Source organism: Filicampus tigris, chromosome 20 (assembly GCF_054856515.1).
Source record: "Filicampus tigris isolate MCC_2025a chromosome 20, RoL_Ftig_1.0, whole genome shotgun sequence".
NCBI lineage: Eukaryota > Metazoa > Chordata > Actinopteri > Syngnathiformes > Syngnathidae > Filicampus > Filicampus tigris.
The window spans coordinates 14,928,064-14,944,412 of NC_141236.1; the positions used below are offsets into that span (position 1 = coordinate 14,928,064).

Consider the following 16,349-nt stretch of genomic DNA (forward strand, 5'->3'; position numbering starts at 1 on the left):
TGTTCATTTGTGCAGGACAAGTCCAATAAAGTGACTTGACAGCAAGCGGAGGGCGACTCTGATTCTTGTTCCAACGCAGCAAGAATCCGATTCGCATTGTGATGTTTGACAAAGTCGGTCGTCGTCGCCAAAAAGCAAAGACACTTTTGTGGCACTTTTGCCGCCCGCGCGGCAGGAGTCGGCCCTCGGCCTCGGCCCTCGGCCCTCGCCCTCGGCCTCGGCCGCACTCGCAAAATGCACTCGAGAGCTGGTCCCGCACAATTGCATTTTGGGCCATCGTCTGCCGGCATCATTGACCCGCGCGCCAGCATGTGCGGACCGACCGCGCGCAGTCACATTGGCCCTTTTTGTGACCCAACGTGGCTAAAGATAGCAACCGGATGAGTCAGGGATCCTTTTTTTTTTTCCTTTGTATTGCAGTTCAAACGCGTGGCCGCGTTTGGCTAGCTAAAAACATTTGCTTTGCGGTTTAAAGGGATATGTTTTTTTCTGTTTAAGATGCTGATAGCTAAAAATTATATCATCATGCTAGTGGCTTGGTTTGTGCTTAAACAATAATGCTGAGATTAAACAGATGATTCAAAACACAGGTTCCCTTTAGGTTGAAGCCTTGTCACGCGCTGTCGTCACATTGACGCTGCTTTCAACGCATTGTGAACATTTTTCAACGCGAGACGGCGAAGCGGAAAAGTTGCAACGCCACAATATGAACCGATGAGCGGGCACGGGCGTATTTTCAAGGTCACGAGTCATGAGAGAATGTTGACGCAAGCAAGCATTTGTCAAGGGCAGAGTTGTTGAGCAGGAGACGCGGCACGTCTCCTCTTCCTGCGCTCTCCCTCTCCCGCCTTCTCATCCGACAATTGCGACCAAGGTTCCACTTCCTGGATGGACATCCTGCCGCTGCTCTCCGTGCACGCGCGTCGACATCGTGAACACACGAAAGGTATAGTGCGATTCGGCTGCGTTTTGACTCTGGTTGGAAAGGTGCGGCATTTTCCGGCATTAGATGGCCTTTTGTGAAGCAGCCGTGGCTTTTCTTGCAGTCCTTTCTGTCATGCGCCCACATGTGGGAAAGGAGAGCCACCCGCGCACTTGGCGAGTGTCGGCCACAGCTCACACACACCCAGACGCTTGCGCGCATATGATGTCCCGCGCCGCCTCTTAAAGACACGTAGACGGACACCACAAGACGTACCGTGTTTTCTCTCCATTTTCTCCCTTTGCCTTCCCACGCTGCGCTTTTAGCTTAGCATTTGAAAGGCGTACCTGTGAAATGCTCCCCACGTGAAGTCATCCTTGCCACACCATCTTCTTTGACTTGACCCAGCTGCCATTGGCCCAGCCGAGAGCCAATGGGGCGCCGGCTGCGCGTGGGCCAGAGGGGAGGGGAGGGGCGGGGCGGGCCTTTGAAATGCTGCGGCCGGACCTTGACGGGGGCCGTCTTTGCTCAGGCGCCGCTGGAGCCGCAGGACGCAGAGCCCGAAGGTCCGCAGCAAGACGCGGAGCCCGAAGATCGGCAGCAAGACGCGGAGCCCGAAGATCGGCAGCAAGACGCGGAGCCCGAAGATCGGCAGCAAGACGCGGAGCCCGAAGATCGGCAGCAAGACGCGGAGCCCGAAGATCGGCAGCAAGACGCGGAGCCCGAAGATCGGCAGCAAGACGCGGAGCCCGAAGATCGGCAGCAAGACGCTTCGGTTGCGCTCGCACCTAGCGACAGGATCTTTTTTCCTGAGCCCTCGGAGCGCGGTGGCATAAGCCCGCATGGATTTAGCCCACCTCTACCTCCCCAAGTGCTTCAGCTACCACCGTGACGCTCAGTGAGTCCACGCCTTGCTTTGGTGGTAGTCGTTCGTCCTTGTCCCTTTCTGGAACTGGACGGGATTTTCTCGCGCGTACCGCAAAACAAATGACAACGGGGCTGGGCAAAGGTTTGTGCTCACCCTCCCCCACAAAGTTCAAATGTGTACAGGTTTTTCAACAGTAAAATACGGTCTGATTTTTGCATGGTTGATTTATGCTTGATTTACTTTTCGATGTTGTTCCCTTCTTGACTCGATATCGTTTCATCAGGCGGAATCCTCAAACCTCCAAAATCATCACTTGGTTTACGCAGGAATGAACCCTTTTCCCTTTTTCCATCTGGAAATGTTGGAATCATTGCAAAGCGAGGACCCTCCGTATCTAGCGTTTCTACTTTTCCGAACAGAATGCCTCTCGTGACATTTACTTGATTTGTTTGCGATGCTAATACTCGCAATGGTTACAGTTACGCAGCCGACTTGTTTGTTGCTGGTGATGGTGGATGAGTAGAACCAGTTTGGCGGGAAACGACTCGCGCGGGAGCTGGCCGCTACTGGCAGCGCTCGCATTTCACAGTTGGGGGGCCCGTTTCTTTTGAATGAACAATTGATGATAAAAATGCATTTCTATGTTAAAAATCAAAGAACTGATTGCAGATGCCCAGCTTTTTCTTTCCGCTCTTGCGCAATCCTTTTGGGTTGGGGGCAATCGCTTGGCGGCGGAAGGACAAGAAGAATTTTCCCAAACAGTCGTGACGTACGGGTTGGCCGATTGGCGTCGACGTTGGGAAAGTGGAATTGACAAAGGGCGCTGGGGGCCCAACAAAAGTCGGTAGGCCTCTTTCATTATATTTGAATGGGGAGACTTTGAACTTGGAGGTTGATTTTCTTCCCACTTGACCGACTTCCCCTTCCCCTTCCCCATTGTGTTGCGCGCTCGTTTGAAAGTGAGCGTTAGCTGCTCTCACCTGCCAGTTCATGATCCCTCCTCCTGGTTTTGGCTGCAAAAAAGAGGCCCGGAGTGGGGAGAAGTGTGCCACCTCTGAGAGTTATGCCCGCTGGCGTCATCTTTTGACCGGCTTTTACGGCGACGATCGCACCGTCCGTCGCTTGATGCCATTTCATTAGCCCAGCTAAATTGTTCGGCATCGGAATGACGGCGCGTATCTGTCACTCGACGCTTGACAAGCCCGTGATGGATCGCCACGCTTACGGCGAGAGAAACGCCCGGCTGTACGCGTGGCGTCGCTTGCTTTTGCCAAGCAAATGACTTGCGGCCCACGCCGCTGACATTTACATGGCAGGAAGCGCATTGAGGCGTGCACCAACGCGTGTGCGTGCGTGCGTGCGTGCGTGCGTGCGTGCGTGCGTGCGTGCGTTCATGCGAGTGACATTCAGCAGAAGAGGGAAAGTGGGCCTGACAACAAACAGTTGCACGCTGCAATGTGTCGGGGTGTTTATGAAAACACTTGCTTTTGACTGTGGCTGGCAGCGTGCGTGACACGCACGCGCATGTGTCCCCAATCATGTGAATGCTTCCCCCCCAGCGAGCTAGCAGACTTTTTGGGAGTTTACAACTTGGGTAGTCATGACATGCGACAATCGGGATGTTTTTTTCTGAAAAATAACTTCTTAAAAAATGTTTCCAATTTTCTAAATTCTAAAGTTTCCCCACCAAAATGAAACCTTTTTTTCTCTGAAAAATACACACTTTTTTTTTTCCTTTCTGGAAAATGTTCCACTTTTTCTGAGATTTTTTTTTTTCTTTCAATATCCATTTGCACCTAAATATACAACTTTTTGGGAGAAAATATGAGACTTTTTTCCCTCTCTCTCAACATCTGAAAAGAAAGTCACATCACGATGCTAGTCCAACCTTTGGTGGTTTTCCTAACGAAGATTCCCCGCAGAGTACTTCCCTAAATTTGCTTGGGCATTTCCCCTCTTTGAAAGCAAAGCGGTGTAGTGGTTTGGCGCCGCGTTTGCATAATGCGGCCAATCGCAACGCGCCGCTCGGATGGATGAACGCTCGAAGGAACGCTCTCCAACTATTCCGTGATGAATCCGTTCCAGAAAGCTAATTGTACGCAATCCGATGCAATATTTCCCACAGGAAATCATTCCGATGCAATTCTTCGAGCCCGGACAGCCGACGATATGAAGACAAAACTCGATTTTAAACAGCCGTCGTTGGCATGCAAAAGCGGTGTGAAATAATGGGGGATAATAATCTCAAGTTATTGAAGACCTTTGATGGCATTTACAGAACAGTGAGCAGGGGAGACCTTTTCTTGCCTTTCTCAAAGGGCACTTGCAACTTTGGGCAGTATATATTAAAAACAACAACAAGAAAAAACGAGTCGAAGGTGGCGTAAGAGTCAGGCTAGCAGAATGTGACGCACGCCAATACGAGTTTCAGCACACTGGATTTGGCCCCCCGCTGTTGTCTTAGACAGCAGCCTGCGTGCTTGTTTATTGAGCGCTGCCACTGTTAATCGCAAAAGTGCGCTGAAAGCGTTCAGCATAGCGTACGGCTTGCTTTTATTTCGAAGGTGTGACTTTTGACAGGGCGTCTTACGCGCATGGTGCCCGAGTGTTGCCGAGCAGGCCGGGCGGACGAGTTGGCAAATAAGAGCTTGTATTGTGGAGTCCCAGTGTATCGAACGCTTTCCCACCCAATTTACAGTCTGAAATGCTTCGGACCGCCACGCATCGGTTCCGGGAAGCCAATGGCCGGGTCGCGCTTTTTTTTCTTTTTCTCTTTTGGCTCCAAAATTCAGACTGAACAAAAGAGGGAAGCCGGGCTGCGCTGGCGCGGCACGGACCCGGTCGCTGACGCGTGTGTTCTTGCAGACACGCGGGCGGCATGTCGGCGAGGCTCCCGGACCGCCCGCGTCCTTCCTCGTCCGCGGAGCGCCATCCGTCCAGCCCGGCCGGCTCGTCCTCGGACGCCGGCTGCAGCTTCGGGCCCCCGACCGAGGGCGGCGCCCGCGCCTGCGACGCGGGGCCAATCAGGTACCTGCCTTGGCTTGGGACACAACATTAGGTACACCCGCACAATCCCATGACATCGGCGAAGCAGTGATTCAACCATCGCTTTGGAGTTTTGTGGTGGCTGTAGTAGTATTTTGACCTTTGCCAGGCGTAAGAAAAGAAATTCAGAGGTGCAATCCACTTTTGGTTGCAGGTGGGCCACCGGATCCAGCACACAAAAGTATTTGTTGTCACAACATATTGGGATATCTTCAAAATGGCACAATGAGAAAACGAGGTGGCGCAGAGCAAATGTGGAAGACCCCTTTTGACAGTGAGCCCATTCTTGTGCGTGTGCGCTGCGGCTAATTTAGGAGGCGGGCGGAGGACCGGGCCCAAGTCAAATGCCAACTCCCGCCGGGCTCGGCGGCCAAGCGTCCGTGTCTGGTGTGCGGCGACGTGGCGTCGGGATACCACTACGGCGTCGCCTCCTGCGAGGCCTGCAAGGCCTTCTTCAAGAGGAGCGTCCAGGGTGAGGCGCACGCGCACGCGCACGCGCACGCGCACGCGCAGCGCACGCGCAGCGCGCGCGCAAGTTCAATACAACCGAACCGTGCTTGTCAACGACGACCGAGCGCCGCTGTGTTGTGGTGTCCCAGGCAACATCGAGTACAGCTGCCCCGCCTCCAACCGATGCCAAATCACCAAGCGCAGGAGGAAGTCGTGCCAGGCGTGTCGCTTCGTCAAATGTCTGGCCGTCGGCATGCTGAGGGAAGGTGAGCCCCAAAAACGCACCACCGCCCCAAAATGGACCCACACAGCATTGGGTTTTTTGGTGTTTATTTTGGGCCGTGGCCAAAAGGGCAACATGTGACACACACTTTGGGGTCCGGCACAAGTCGCCCTCAAGCAATCGCCATTGCGACCTGCGCTTGGCTAGCTAGCTAGCTCCAGTATGCTCCCACCCTGAAGATGCAGCTCCCCTTGGGATCGGCAGCTTTGCGGTGCCTCGTTGTCCGCTGGGAGAGTGCTTACGTGACAAATGAGAAATGCAGAAGCGCAAGTTGCGGGACGGCAACGTACGAGAAGCGGCATGACGGCCGGCGGCAGCTTTCCAGCGCCTCCTTGTTTTGGCCTTGACGAGCTATATTCTTCCAGCGCATACATTTGATAGCTCCGACATTTTTTTCTTGCCGGCATCTGAAGGCATATGAAAGATGCTGGATGAAGTCATGTCCATTTTTGCCGATTGTGGAAGTGCAATTTGATCGAGCGTTGACAGATGAGCAGGGCGTCCAATGAATGGAGCCACCGAACTCTCCACGGCGCTTTCTATTTCAGGCCTTGAAGTCGTGTCGTCGTCCAAGCAAGTAAGGAAGGTCCCGCCGGTGCGTGCGACCCGAGCCGCAAGTGGAACTCTTCAACGTTGGAATGCGCTGACAGGAAGCCAGGCCGGGAATAGTTTGCGTGGACAACAAACGGCCGTAAACGCACGGCGGCGTCTATTTGGGGACACTTTCATCAGCGCTTTCGAGGGTCTCGTGCGCAGGGGCCGCAAATCCTACCCCAGGAGCCCCCCCCCCCCCCCCCCCTCGCCTTCGTGTCTCCGCTCCAAACAATCGCTCGCTTCTGACGTCGGGCCACGCGCGGCGCCAGTCGTGGCATGCGGGCGCCCCCAAACTACAAAAAGCACAGCAAATGGCATTTGTCGCTGAAGCCAGACACAAATGCCGCGCTCCTCAAACAAATGCTGACGCGACCGCAAGTTGGAACGCTTGGAACGGGCCCAGAAGCGTTTTTGCAACGAGGCGCCGGAAAGCGGTCGGGCCGGCCTGAAGTCCCACCCAAACCCGCTCGCCACGCTGACTGCCAAGGCGGACTTGCCCAAATTCATCCCAGCATCTGGACCACGCGGACAATGAGGACCGGACACTTTGATCGTCATCCTCATCCTAAGAAGGAAGGCATTCGCTTCCCATCTCGTACGAATGCCGTAACTTTGTTGACGTTTGCCCGAGTCAGCTGCGGTGACCGCGTTTTGCTTTTTTTGGGGCTGTCTTTCTGCGGGCCGGCAGGTGTGCGTGCGGATCGCGTCCGAGGCGGCCGGCAGAAGTACGAGCGGCGGATGGATGCCGACGGCGCCGAGGGCCACCCGCGCGCTGGGAAAACAGGTGAGCGCGACACGTCGACACAGCTCGTCCGGGCAGGTTGGCCGACGGCTGACGTTTGGCCTTCCAGCGGGCGACGAGCGGCTGGTGTCGCTGCTCCTGCTGGCCGAACCCGAGGCCGTCTCGGCCGCGGCCGACCCGACGCCGCCCGACGGCGGCGTCCAGGCGCTGGCCGCGCTGTGCGAGCTGGCCGACCGCGAGTTGGCGCTCAACGTCGGCTGGGCCAAGCGCATCCCAGGTACGCCTCCTCAATCCTGCCGCCGCCGATCCAGTCAGCCTGCTGAGCGCAAGCCGGCCGCGAGTTCGAAGGGACTCGGCGACGCTTTTCGCATTTCAGGCTTCCCGGCGCTGTCGCTGGCCGATCAGATGAGCCTCCTGCGGAGCGGCTGGATGGAGGTCCTGATCCTGCGCGTGGTCTTCCGCTCGCTGGCGCTGGACGAGCGGCTGGCCTACGCCCAGGACTACGTGATGGACCGGGAGCGGTCCCGGACGGCCGGCCTGCTGGACCTCAACGACGCCATCCTGCGGCTGGTCAAGAAGTACAAAAGCGTGGGGCTGGACAGGGAAGAGTTTGTGCTCCTCAAGGCCATCGCGCTCCTCAACTCAGGTAGTCCGTCCGACGGGGCCGGGAGGGGCGAGGGGGGGGTGGGCGGGGGGCGCTGCCCCGCGACCACTTGCACCCTCCTCGCTATTGGCTGCAAAAAGCAAGCAAGCGGGCCTTCCGGGGGCCCTCCTCTGGACTCCCGCCGCGTTGTACAACGGGGGCACTCTTGCGTCCGTTTCTTTTGGCTTTTGGCCCCATTTACTGAGCGTGTTGTTTTTGGACTTTGCCGTCGATCCTCCGTTTTGTCGCAGACTCGGCGCACGTGGAGGACTGGGAGGCGGTCCGGCGGCTGCGGGACGTGCTCCAGGGGGCCTTGCAGGACTACGAGGCGGCCCGGCACGCGCGGGACCCTCGGCGGGCCGGCGAGCTGATCATGAGCCTCCCTCTGCTGCGGCAGACGGCCGCCCGAGCCGTGCGCCACTTCTGCGCCGTCAAGCGCGACGGCCGCGTGCCCATGCACAAACTCTTCCTGGAGCTACTGGAGGCCGGAGCCTGAAGGCGCGCCCCTCAAGGAGCGCGCAGGCTTCCGCCGTTGGTCCCCTTGACCGTGGCCCGGTCCAACTTTGGCTTTGCTCATTTTTGGGGCCTTTGTGTTGGAAGCCAAAATGGGAAGCCGCGAGAGAGCCCAAGCCACTGTCGTACCCCGCCGGTAGGACTTGCCGTTGCTTTGTGTAGGTGGAAACAGTAGCTCGATCTGAAGCAGAGATACGGAAAAAAATGACCATGTATATAGTAAGGCGTTTTTTGGCAAAAAAAACCACCTTGTATAGTAAGGCGTTTTTTGGCAAAAAAATGACCATGTATACTAAGGCTAAGGCTATTTTTTGCGAAATAAAAATGACCACGGTAAGGCGTTTTTTTGCAAAAACAAACAACCATGTATGGTAAGGCATTTTTTTGTGAAAAAAATGACCATGTACAGGAAGCCGTTTTTTTGTGAAAAAAAACACCACGTTTCGTAAGGCATTTTTTTATGAAAAAAAAACGATCATGTATAGTAAGGTGTTCTTTTTTAAAAAAAAACACCATGTATAGTAGGCCTAAGGCCTAAAAAAAAATAAACCTTATGCGCAGATTCTTTGACACCTTTATTGACTAGTTTCTTCTTGAAAGGGTTGCTTATGATACGAGCACATCATTGCGCAACAAACACCATGAAACAATCCAGAATCCTAATAAAGTGGTTACATGATCGAAGCATGCGGGTGGGGGGGGGCACAAGCTGGGATGGATTACGGCGTTGGCGAAATATCGCAGCTTAGCGACGACACGCTGACTTCTTGGTGAGCCGCAAAGCTTGAACAGAGGCAACTTGACGCTTGTCGAAGACGTTTCACCTTCAATCCAAAAGGCGTCTTCCAAATGTGATGCTGTGGAGTGTCCCTCGTTAGGGTTAGGCTAACCCTGGCAAAACGAGCCCCCCCGAATGTAATCGGACCTTGCGGGGATGCCCCTCCTCGGCCGTTCCACTAACAACGGGATGGGTTTTTTTTTAGATGGGAGACCTCGACAGTTGCGTCTGAAATCTCTTTTGAGTGTGCGAATCTTTCGTCGGCGGCAGAATTAGCAGGGTGACAAAACTTGAGTTGGGTTGGAATTTTGAACATTTTGAAAACAAACGGCTGCGCGCGCGCGCAGCCGTTCGCTCGCTCTCCCTCTCTCACACGCGACGTTGCCGAGATGGCCCGGAGGGACGCCGGCCTTCGGCTTCGAAAGACGTCGCTAATTTCCGCTCCGACGAGTCCAGTTGCCTCCATTCAACCTTTGCGGACGAGCGCGCGCCCCAAGAGCGAGAGTGGACGCGGCTCTAATTCTTTGTGGGATCGCGCAGTCGCCCCATCAGGAGAAGGCCGCCGCTGCTCTGATGGTAAACCACAAAGAGGAAGGGGCGGTTGACGGTCAGCCGAGGGGGAGGAGCCGAGAAGGCGGCGGCGGCGGCCGCCGAGGCGTCTTCTCGGCCGCTCTCGTCCACGGCGGCGACGGCTTTGTGAAGAACCTGCGTTGGGACAGCGGCGGTCAGGCCGGGAGGCGCCGACGCCGAGGGGACGGCGCGCTGGCCTTTGCTCACCTCGGACACCCTGGCGCCTTCCGTGTCGCTGAGGTCGTCGGCAGCGGCGGCGTAATCCTGGAAGACCCGCGGCGGCACGCCCAGAGTGCGCAGGACGTGGCCCAGAGAGTAGCTGCGATCCAAAAAGAAGCGCGGCAACTGCACCTCCAGCTTCCTGCCGGCCAAACACACAAGCGACAAAGTGCGCTTCAAAGGACACCGGAAAAGCGGGGGGCCGGCCGCGCTTGGCAGCCTTTCCTTCAAGCGCGGCTCGGGCGGCCGACCGACTCACGTCTTCTTGAGCTGCTTGATCCAGGCCCGGATCTTGTCGGCCGTCAGCTGGTCCTCCACCGCGCCGATGTCCACGTCTTGGTCGGGCAGCACCAGCAAGGCGGCCGCCCCGTCCGTCATGGGCAGCTTGAGCACGCCGACTTTGAGCGAGCGGTCGTACGCCAGGAAGTACTTGTCGGCGCGGAACATCATGGGCACCGTCACCACGTGGTACTTGTCCACGTAGAAGCGCTCGTCCTGAGTGGCGCTGGCGTTGAACGCTTGGCTGAAGCGGCCTGCGGGACAGCGCCAAGGCCGCGTCAAATTGCCCCGACCCTGACAATTTCAGCCTCGCGCCAGTCATGAGCTTTCAAAAGAAGCCATTTGCAAACATCGGCTTTGACTTTGGAAAAGACCCGTCGACAAGCCAGGAGCTGAGGCGTCATCGTCAATTATCCGCCATTTGAAATCGGGCCCCGGCTTTGAAAGCGCACCTTGGTAGGAGGCGACGATGGCCAGTAGCAACTTTGTCCGGGGGTCCACCTGGGTCAGCGCGTCCTGAACCTGATCTCCGGCCTGCTGGCGCACCCACGCGTTGACGGCGTCGGCGGCGTCCCGCGGCGCGTCGAAGGCCACGCTCTTCACACTGCCGCCGTAGTCGCGCCGGAGAAGCTCGGCGAACGCCGGCGACGGCTGCGCGCCGGCGTCGGCAAACGCGGCCGCACCCTCCAACAGGTTGAGGCCGGCGCCCCCCGCCGGAGCGCTCGTCATCGCCGTCAAGGCATCTGCGGACGATGGACGGGGGGAGGGGGTTGTTGGGTCACACGTCAACGCGGCAAATGAGTTCAAGTCAAGTCCCGTTTATTTCTGTAGCCCTTAATCGCAGGAAAGTCTCAGAGGGCTTCCCGTGCCCACAGCTGACAGCATATAAATGACATCCCCTGATCTTAAAACTCCAAAAACCCATCTGGGGGAAAATGAGAAAGCGTGAGAAGGGACCACAGATGGGGGAATCCCCCTTCCGGGATGGCCGGGCTGCAATGGATGCCGAGTGGGCAACACTGTGCGTTGTGCAAACCTTTTGGCCGGATGATACAGACCAAACCACAAAGTGGATCAAAACCAATTCATGCTGTGCATTTTATGCACTGCCGACTTGAAGGAAAGTCCTGTTTTTGATTACATTTTGTGTATAAATAATGCTTTCATTCAATTCACGATTAACAAAGTAATCAAGAGATTCATCGATTTGCATCCCGAATTAAATGAGCATTCAATGAAATGGGTTGTGCACAATGTTATGTTTTCAAACTAAAAAAAGGCACATCTGGTGGTGGTTTTGAGGAGTGTGGATTCGGACGAGTCCGTGACCCACCTGGGACGTTTTGCGGGTCCAGTCCGGCGAGTCCGAGGGCCGTCCGCAGCTGTTCCCGCGTCTCGCCGCTAGTGGCCGCGCCGAGCAGCGCCGCCAGGCCGCGCCACACCGACACCGTGGACACCAAAATGTTGTCGTCGCTGCGGCTCGCCAGCGCCCGATACAAACGCGTTGAAAAGTCCGAGCTCCTGCCGATCAGCTCCCGAACCGCGCTGTCGTTGGCGGCGGCGGGCTGACAGGCGAGCGGAACCGCCAGGCAGAGGACCGCCAACAAGGTCAGAGGGACGGACGACATGGCGCTACCTAACACACAAACAAAAACAAACGTAGTAAGCCGCTTGAAAACACTTTACACATACCAGATAACACAAAATAGGGGGGCACATTCACGGCAATGTTTCAGTCAAAACAACTGTTGTTGCTAATTTGGTCCACTGGGGGGCGCACTGAGCACCACTTCAATGACTAGCGATGGGCGGCCGCGCATCATTCTCATCCTTCGCCAACAAAGGAACGTGCTCACACCTCGGTAGGCGAGAGGTCTCTCCTTCTCCTCCTTCGTGTGGAAAGAAGTGGCCAACGCCGACTGTGCAGCTCTCCGCTTCTTTGTCAGTCTGTCCGTGAAAATCTGCGTATCATCGTCTACGTCTGCGAACACCGGAAACAGCCGCGTGTTTTCGCGGTGGACCTTCAAAATAAGAGCTAAACGTTGGGGACCGCGTTCATCCAATCTACTGACACACAATCACTCCAGCCACTTTTTAAAGTGAAACCACACCCGAGGTGTCAAAAGGCTTCGTTTACATTTCATCATTATCCGCTGCTCTTTACATGAATCTACCAAGTTCCAACGTTTCAAACGTTGCATCTACTCACTTGCCACTCCACACACTTCTAGACCTTTTCACGAGAATGTGACACATTCGCCAATTCTCGCCTCTTAACTACAAAAAAAGGTAAATAATCAGCAACTGACACTACAACTTAAGATCACAATCAACCTTTTTTTTTTTTTTTTAAATATATTACAGAATAATTTTGTTTTTAACCAACATCAAACACGCAATGTTTTTGTCAACACTCAAGTTGTGAGATGAGAATAAGTATCAAAGTCCCGTCTTCGTTTGCCGTCCAGTGTCATTTGCCGTCCATTCCTCGCTCGCCGTCACTTCCTCGCTCGCCGTCCATTCCTCGGACGCCGTCGCTTCCTCGCTCGCCGTCCATTCCTCGGACGCCGTCCAGTCCTCGGACGCCCTCCCTCCACACTGCGACGTCCCGTCCGGCTCGAGCCAGGTGAGGTGCAAACACTACCTCCAATCTGCGGAGGGCGCTGTCCTGCTCGCCCTTGCTCACCGTCCCCCGAAGGCGCCGCATCATCAATCGAATCATCACCTGATTGGCCCAGGCCAAGCCCAACGCCGGACACACGGTCGAGGAAGGAGGACTGGCGGAGACAAGCGAATCCACGTCAAAGCTTTTCACCCACATGTGTGTTTACAAACTTTTGCAGCACCCCAGCCCTGCGTGCTGGTATCCATCCTTCACGGTAGCTAGGAGGGCCCAAGCGATTCATCGGACAAGAAGGACAAAGGGAATATTGATGTTGATTCTTTTACAAATCACGTTTCAGCATTTCGGTTTCGCAAATAATTTCCTCAAATAATTCTTACTTCATTATGACATGAATTTGCTTTAGAACTGCTCACTTTAGGTCTTTTTTTTTTTTTCCCAAATGCCTGTGGAAAATGAACCTCCAAGCTGCCGAATCATAGAATTGCTCTCTGCAGAATCGCCACTTTTTTCACAACAACAATGGAGGAGAATCTTCTGCTTCTCACCGTCAGCAACAATTGAAGATGGCAAAGAGCACGCGCCCCACGTTCTTCCAAAGTCAAGGTAAAAAACGATCCAAATAGCGAGCAGGAGAAAGTTGTGGATGAGAGTCAGCGTTTTCATGTTTTGTTCCGTTTGGAAAGTTCAACAAATACTCAGTCAGTCAAGTGCAAAGCATTGTAAAACAGCCCAATGTCCCACCTGTAATTCTTCTATTGGCACTTGCACGTGTTAAGGAGCACAAAGAGCTTCCCTCTTTTTCACACTTTTTACCGTGAAATATTGGAATGGCATCGGCCTCCAAGACAACCATATCGGTCGGGCCCAAGTAGCTAGCTTGGATGCTACCAAATGTGACTTTACCCCAGATATTGTTCTGAGCCGCTGAAGATGTCCGTCACCTACAACACACGCACGGTTTGGGTTAATGCAAATAATGTGCGTGCGTGCGTGCGAACGTTACCTGGTTGATGCAGAGGACAGCGGAATTAAACTGGTGGCAAAGGTGGTGCAGCGTGGATGAGAGCGTCAGCAGCTGTTTGGTTTTCTCCAGCCAATCGGCGAGCCCGAACTCGGACCTGAAGAGAGACGCCACCGAGTCGACGGCCACGAAGCGGACGAGACGGCGAGCCAGCAGGAGCCCAACGCGCCGCCTCAGGCACGACTGCAGCGACACCTGACCACACACACACACACACACACACGCACGCGCACACACACACACACACCCCCACACACACACAAGCACATGGCTTGCTCTTAAGAAAAAATACTTCCAAGTCGTGAATATACAGGGGGGGGGGGTCGCGTGGGGGCACAACACTCTGGCGCCGCCGTCACATGCCGTGAATCGGCTAAGACGCGGATGCGACGCGACCGGGGCACCCACCAGATCGGCGGCGTGCTCGACGTAAACCCGATCTCCGAAGCGGAGGCCGCTGGTCACGTGCGCGGGGACGTCGGCGCGAAGACGACATTGTTCTCTGATCAGCTGCTGCAGACGTCTGCTGGGAAAAACGTCCTCTGTGCACACAAACACAGCTCCTACACGCGCGTGGCGACACAAACGCACGCACACACACGCACACATCAGCCCCCACCCCCAAGTGCCTCAAATGTACGGCCCGTGGGCCAGAACCGGGACACCATCGCTGCATTGCCCATTATAAATATTCATCAAATTGCACTTGTTTTTCAGAATCAATTTCAAAGAATAAATAATGATGAATGTGAATATTTTCCAAATGTACTTATTAATGTAATTATTTGCAGCAAAAAAACAAATGATAACAAATTTTGTATTGTTGTTATTTTGGGCGTATGGGAGCGCGAACATCCTGGTCCGTCCCACTCGAGCTCAAACGGGGCTGAACGTGGCCTCGGACGTCAAATGACTTGGAGGGCGGCGGCGGCGGCGGCGACTAACCTGAGTCCAGCCCCCCGTGACAGACCGGGTACTGCACAGAGAGACAGAGCTGCAGAGCCAGCTGGGTCTTCCCGACTCCGCTCTCTCCAGACAGCTCAGTCACGGCCCCTACGGGAAGGCCGCCTCTCAGCAGCCCGTCCAACACCGGGCAGCCCAGGCTCAGTCTGAGCTCGGACTCGTCCGCCACAAGAACTGCGCGCGCAAACGCACGGCTCGGTCAGCGAGCAAGCGGTCGGTCGGTCTGTCGGTCGGCCGCCCTTTCGGGAGCGGGCCGGACGTCACCTGGTAGCGGGCGGCGAGGCCTGCAGAGCAGAGCGGCGGCCGTCTGGAGCCGCCGGACGTCGGAGGCCGACAGGGAGGTGAGCCTCTGCAGGTCTGGACCCGACATGCGCAGCGCGTCCCTGACCGATCGGACGCCAGCTGCAGCAGAAGCAGGGGAACATACAGGCCAGTTGGGAAGGGTCCCACGTGTGCTCACAACCGTTCATCAACAACTAATTGACTTTCAAATGAATCGACAACTCTTGTGAAAATCCATTCATCGTTGAGTGCCATTGGTGAACTTCAAATGGTCCAAATTTCAGCCAACCACCTGTAAATGTTCTGCAATTGCTGTCTGCCGCCATGAAAGCAGACTAATTATCTTTGTGGTTTGTCAAAATAGAGCATTTGCTACTCAGCATCTGCTTTTACTTTGGAAAACAATCATCAACATTCAGGCCGATTTTCTGACTGATGTTACGGACCAAAACAGTCACTGAACAGTTCCTGTTATCACTTTATGGAAAATTAAATAATAGCCAGTTTAGATAACTAATGGTTATGTGAAGCCTATTGCTGTCACACCCGGAAAAAGGTTCAGTCTCACCTTATAACGTGACAAATTACATGTTTTAACATGATCCATTGCACCTTAAGACGTGAAAGGTTTCACCTCACAACGTGACTCATTTCACGTTTCCACATGAGGGGTTCCTATATTGCAATAGAAGGTTCACGATTTGAAACTAGTGCCTTTTGACTGCTTTCGTCATATTTGTCGCAGGGAAGTGATGGTACTTATTTCACGGGAAGCGTCTGGCGGCGATGCGTTTGACCAAGCTTGCCTCACGTCAATCGATTCATGTTGGAAGTTGAAACGGAGCACGCCCAGCGACCCTCCAATCGCCCCTGTGTGGTGCATTGGTTCTCCCTGATCGTTTCGATGTGTTGAAAAGCAGAAAGTGAAATGTGGCCACCTTCTTGAAGGGCGCTGATGATCCTCGGGTGAAGCTCCAGCTGCCTCCATGAGGACATGGCGTACCTGTTTGTTTGCGAGTTACACGTTACCGGCCATTGCTTGCTTCTTCTTCTTCTTGGTCTTCTTTCCTTTACTGTCGGACGGCAAGCAACTTACAGGTGCATACCGCCACCTACTGTACAGGAGTATGTGGCCCCCACGCCCCCACCTTCGTAATTCTACACCTCCGTTTTCCGTTTAGTGTCCCTCAAATATTTCAACTGTGCTTCCCCCATACACCTGATCCTATCTCCCTCTCCCCCTGCCTCGGCCCCAAGCACACCACCAATCGTCATCTCACGCCGCGCCACTCACCAGACTCCCCAATCCCCAAATTTGTCTTTTCACTTTGCTAAGCGACCCGCGCACGTTACGCCATCAGTCTGAGCCAGTTGGCGCGTTCCATTTGGGCTTGTAGGACAGGGGTGGTGCGCGCCGAAGAAAACAGTCCCAAATAAATATACCAATTCTGTATGGTTATATTCAGTTAGTTGCTTGGTCGAGAGACTATTTGGCTTCAAAGCGGGGACTTGAAGATAAGCTTCAGTCGCTCATTTCTATCGTCAGTAAAC

General features: G+C 54.8%; 3 protein-coding genes across 10 annotated transcripts; 1 reads left to right on the plus strand and 2 right to left on the minus strand.

Moving 5' to 3' along the window:
- The first annotated feature begins 188 nt into the window (after window positions 1-188).
- LOC147128613 (estrogen-related receptor gamma-like) lies at window positions 189-8,638 on the plus strand. Of its 7 annotated transcripts, XM_086018426.1 has the most exons (8): window positions 1,993-2,634; window positions 4,656-4,817; window positions 5,150-5,307; window positions 5,435-5,551; window positions 6,851-6,946; window positions 7,014-7,181; window positions 7,281-7,550; window positions 7,799-8,187. In XM_086018426.1, the coding sequence occupies exons 1-8, from the start codon at window positions 2,432-2,434 to the stop codon at window positions 8,041-8,043; spliced, it is 1,419 nt and encodes a 472-aa protein (XP_085874552.1). In that variant the 5' UTR covers window positions 1,993-2,431; the 3' UTR covers window positions 8,044-8,187. The 7 variants fall into 7 exon arrangements, with proteins under 7 accessions (XP_085874551.1, XP_085874550.1, XP_085874548.1 ...); XM_086018425.1 differs by lacking the exon at window positions 1,993-2,634 and adding an exon at window positions 189-946 and having other exon boundaries at window positions 6,851-7,181; window positions 7,799-8,638; XM_086018424.1 differs by lacking the exon at window positions 1,993-2,634 and adding an exon at window positions 1,387-1,931 and having other exon boundaries at window positions 6,851-7,181; window positions 7,799-8,638.
- On the minus strand, window positions 8,623-11,926 carry LOC147128614 (protein Z-dependent protease inhibitor-like). Its single transcript, XM_086018437.1, has 6 exons — window positions 11,765-11,926; window positions 11,240-11,542; window positions 10,359-10,649; window positions 9,887-10,160; window positions 9,616-9,769; window positions 8,623-9,543 (listed from the first exon to the last, which is right to left on the minus strand). Exons 2-6 carry the CDS (start codon window positions 11,532-11,534, stop codon window positions 9,355-9,357), a joined length of 1,203 nt encoding a protein of 400 aa, XP_085874563.1. The 5' UTR covers window positions 11,535-11,542; window positions 11,765-11,926; the 3' UTR covers window positions 8,623-9,354.
- A 309-nt stretch (window positions 11,927-12,235) lies between these two features.
- On the minus strand, window positions 12,236-16,348 carry xrcc3 (X-ray repair complementing 3). Of its 2 annotated transcripts, none has more exons than XM_086018439.1 (7): window positions 16,093-16,348; window positions 14,781-14,918; window positions 14,499-14,690; window positions 13,962-14,116; window positions 13,536-13,748; window positions 13,436-13,473; window positions 12,236-12,683 (listed from the first exon to the last, which is right to left on the minus strand). In XM_086018439.1, the coding sequence occupies exons 2-7, from the start codon at window positions 14,884-14,886 to the stop codon at window positions 12,377-12,379; spliced, it is 1,011 nt and encodes a 336-aa protein (XP_085874565.1). In that variant the 5' UTR covers window positions 14,887-14,918; window positions 16,093-16,348; the 3' UTR covers window positions 12,236-12,376. The 2 variants fall into 2 exon arrangements, with proteins under 2 accessions (XP_085874565.1, XP_085874564.1); XM_086018438.1 differs by lacking the exon at window positions 16,093-16,348 and adding an exon at window positions 15,737-16,037.
- Between the last annotated feature and the right edge of the window lies 1 nt (window position 16,349).

Coding starts and splice junctions, on each gene's coding strand:
- LOC147128614 (XM_086018437.1), bottom strand. CDS start 11,534: ATGTCGTCCGTCCCTCTGACCTTGTTGGCGGTCCTCTGCCTGGCGGTT. Junction 9,770..9,886: donor ATCAAGCAGCTCAAGAAGAC/GTGAGTCGGTCG, acceptor TTTGGCCGGCAG/GAAGCTGGAGGTGCAGTTGC. Junction 9,544..9,615: donor AAGGCGCCAGGGTGTCCGAG/GTGAGCAAAGGC, acceptor GTCCCAACGCAG/GTTCTTCACAAAGCCGTCGC.
- xrcc3 (XM_086018438.1), bottom strand. CDS start 15,794: ATGTCCTCATGGAGGCAGCTGGAGCTTCACCCGAGGATCATCAGCGCC. Junction 14,919..15,736: donor CATCAGCGCCCTTCAAGAAG/GTGGCCACATTT, acceptor CTTCTGCTGCAG/CTGGCGTCCGATCGGTCAGG. Junction 13,474..13,535: donor CTGTCCTCTGCATCAACCAG/GTAACGTTCGCA, acceptor CGTGTGTTGTAG/GTGACGGACATCTTCAGCGG.
- LOC147128613 (XM_086018422.1), top strand. CDS start 1,765: ATGGATTTAGCCCACCTCTACCTCCCCAAGTGCTTCAGCTACCACCGT. Junction 4,818..5,149: donor TGCGACGCGGGGCCAATCAG/GTACCTGCCTTG, acceptor CGGCTAATTTAG/GAGGCGGGCGGAGGACCGGG. Junction 5,552..6,850: donor CGTCGGCATGCTGAGGGAAG/GTGAGCCCCAAA, acceptor GCGGGCCGGCAG/GTGTGCGTGCGGATCGCGTC.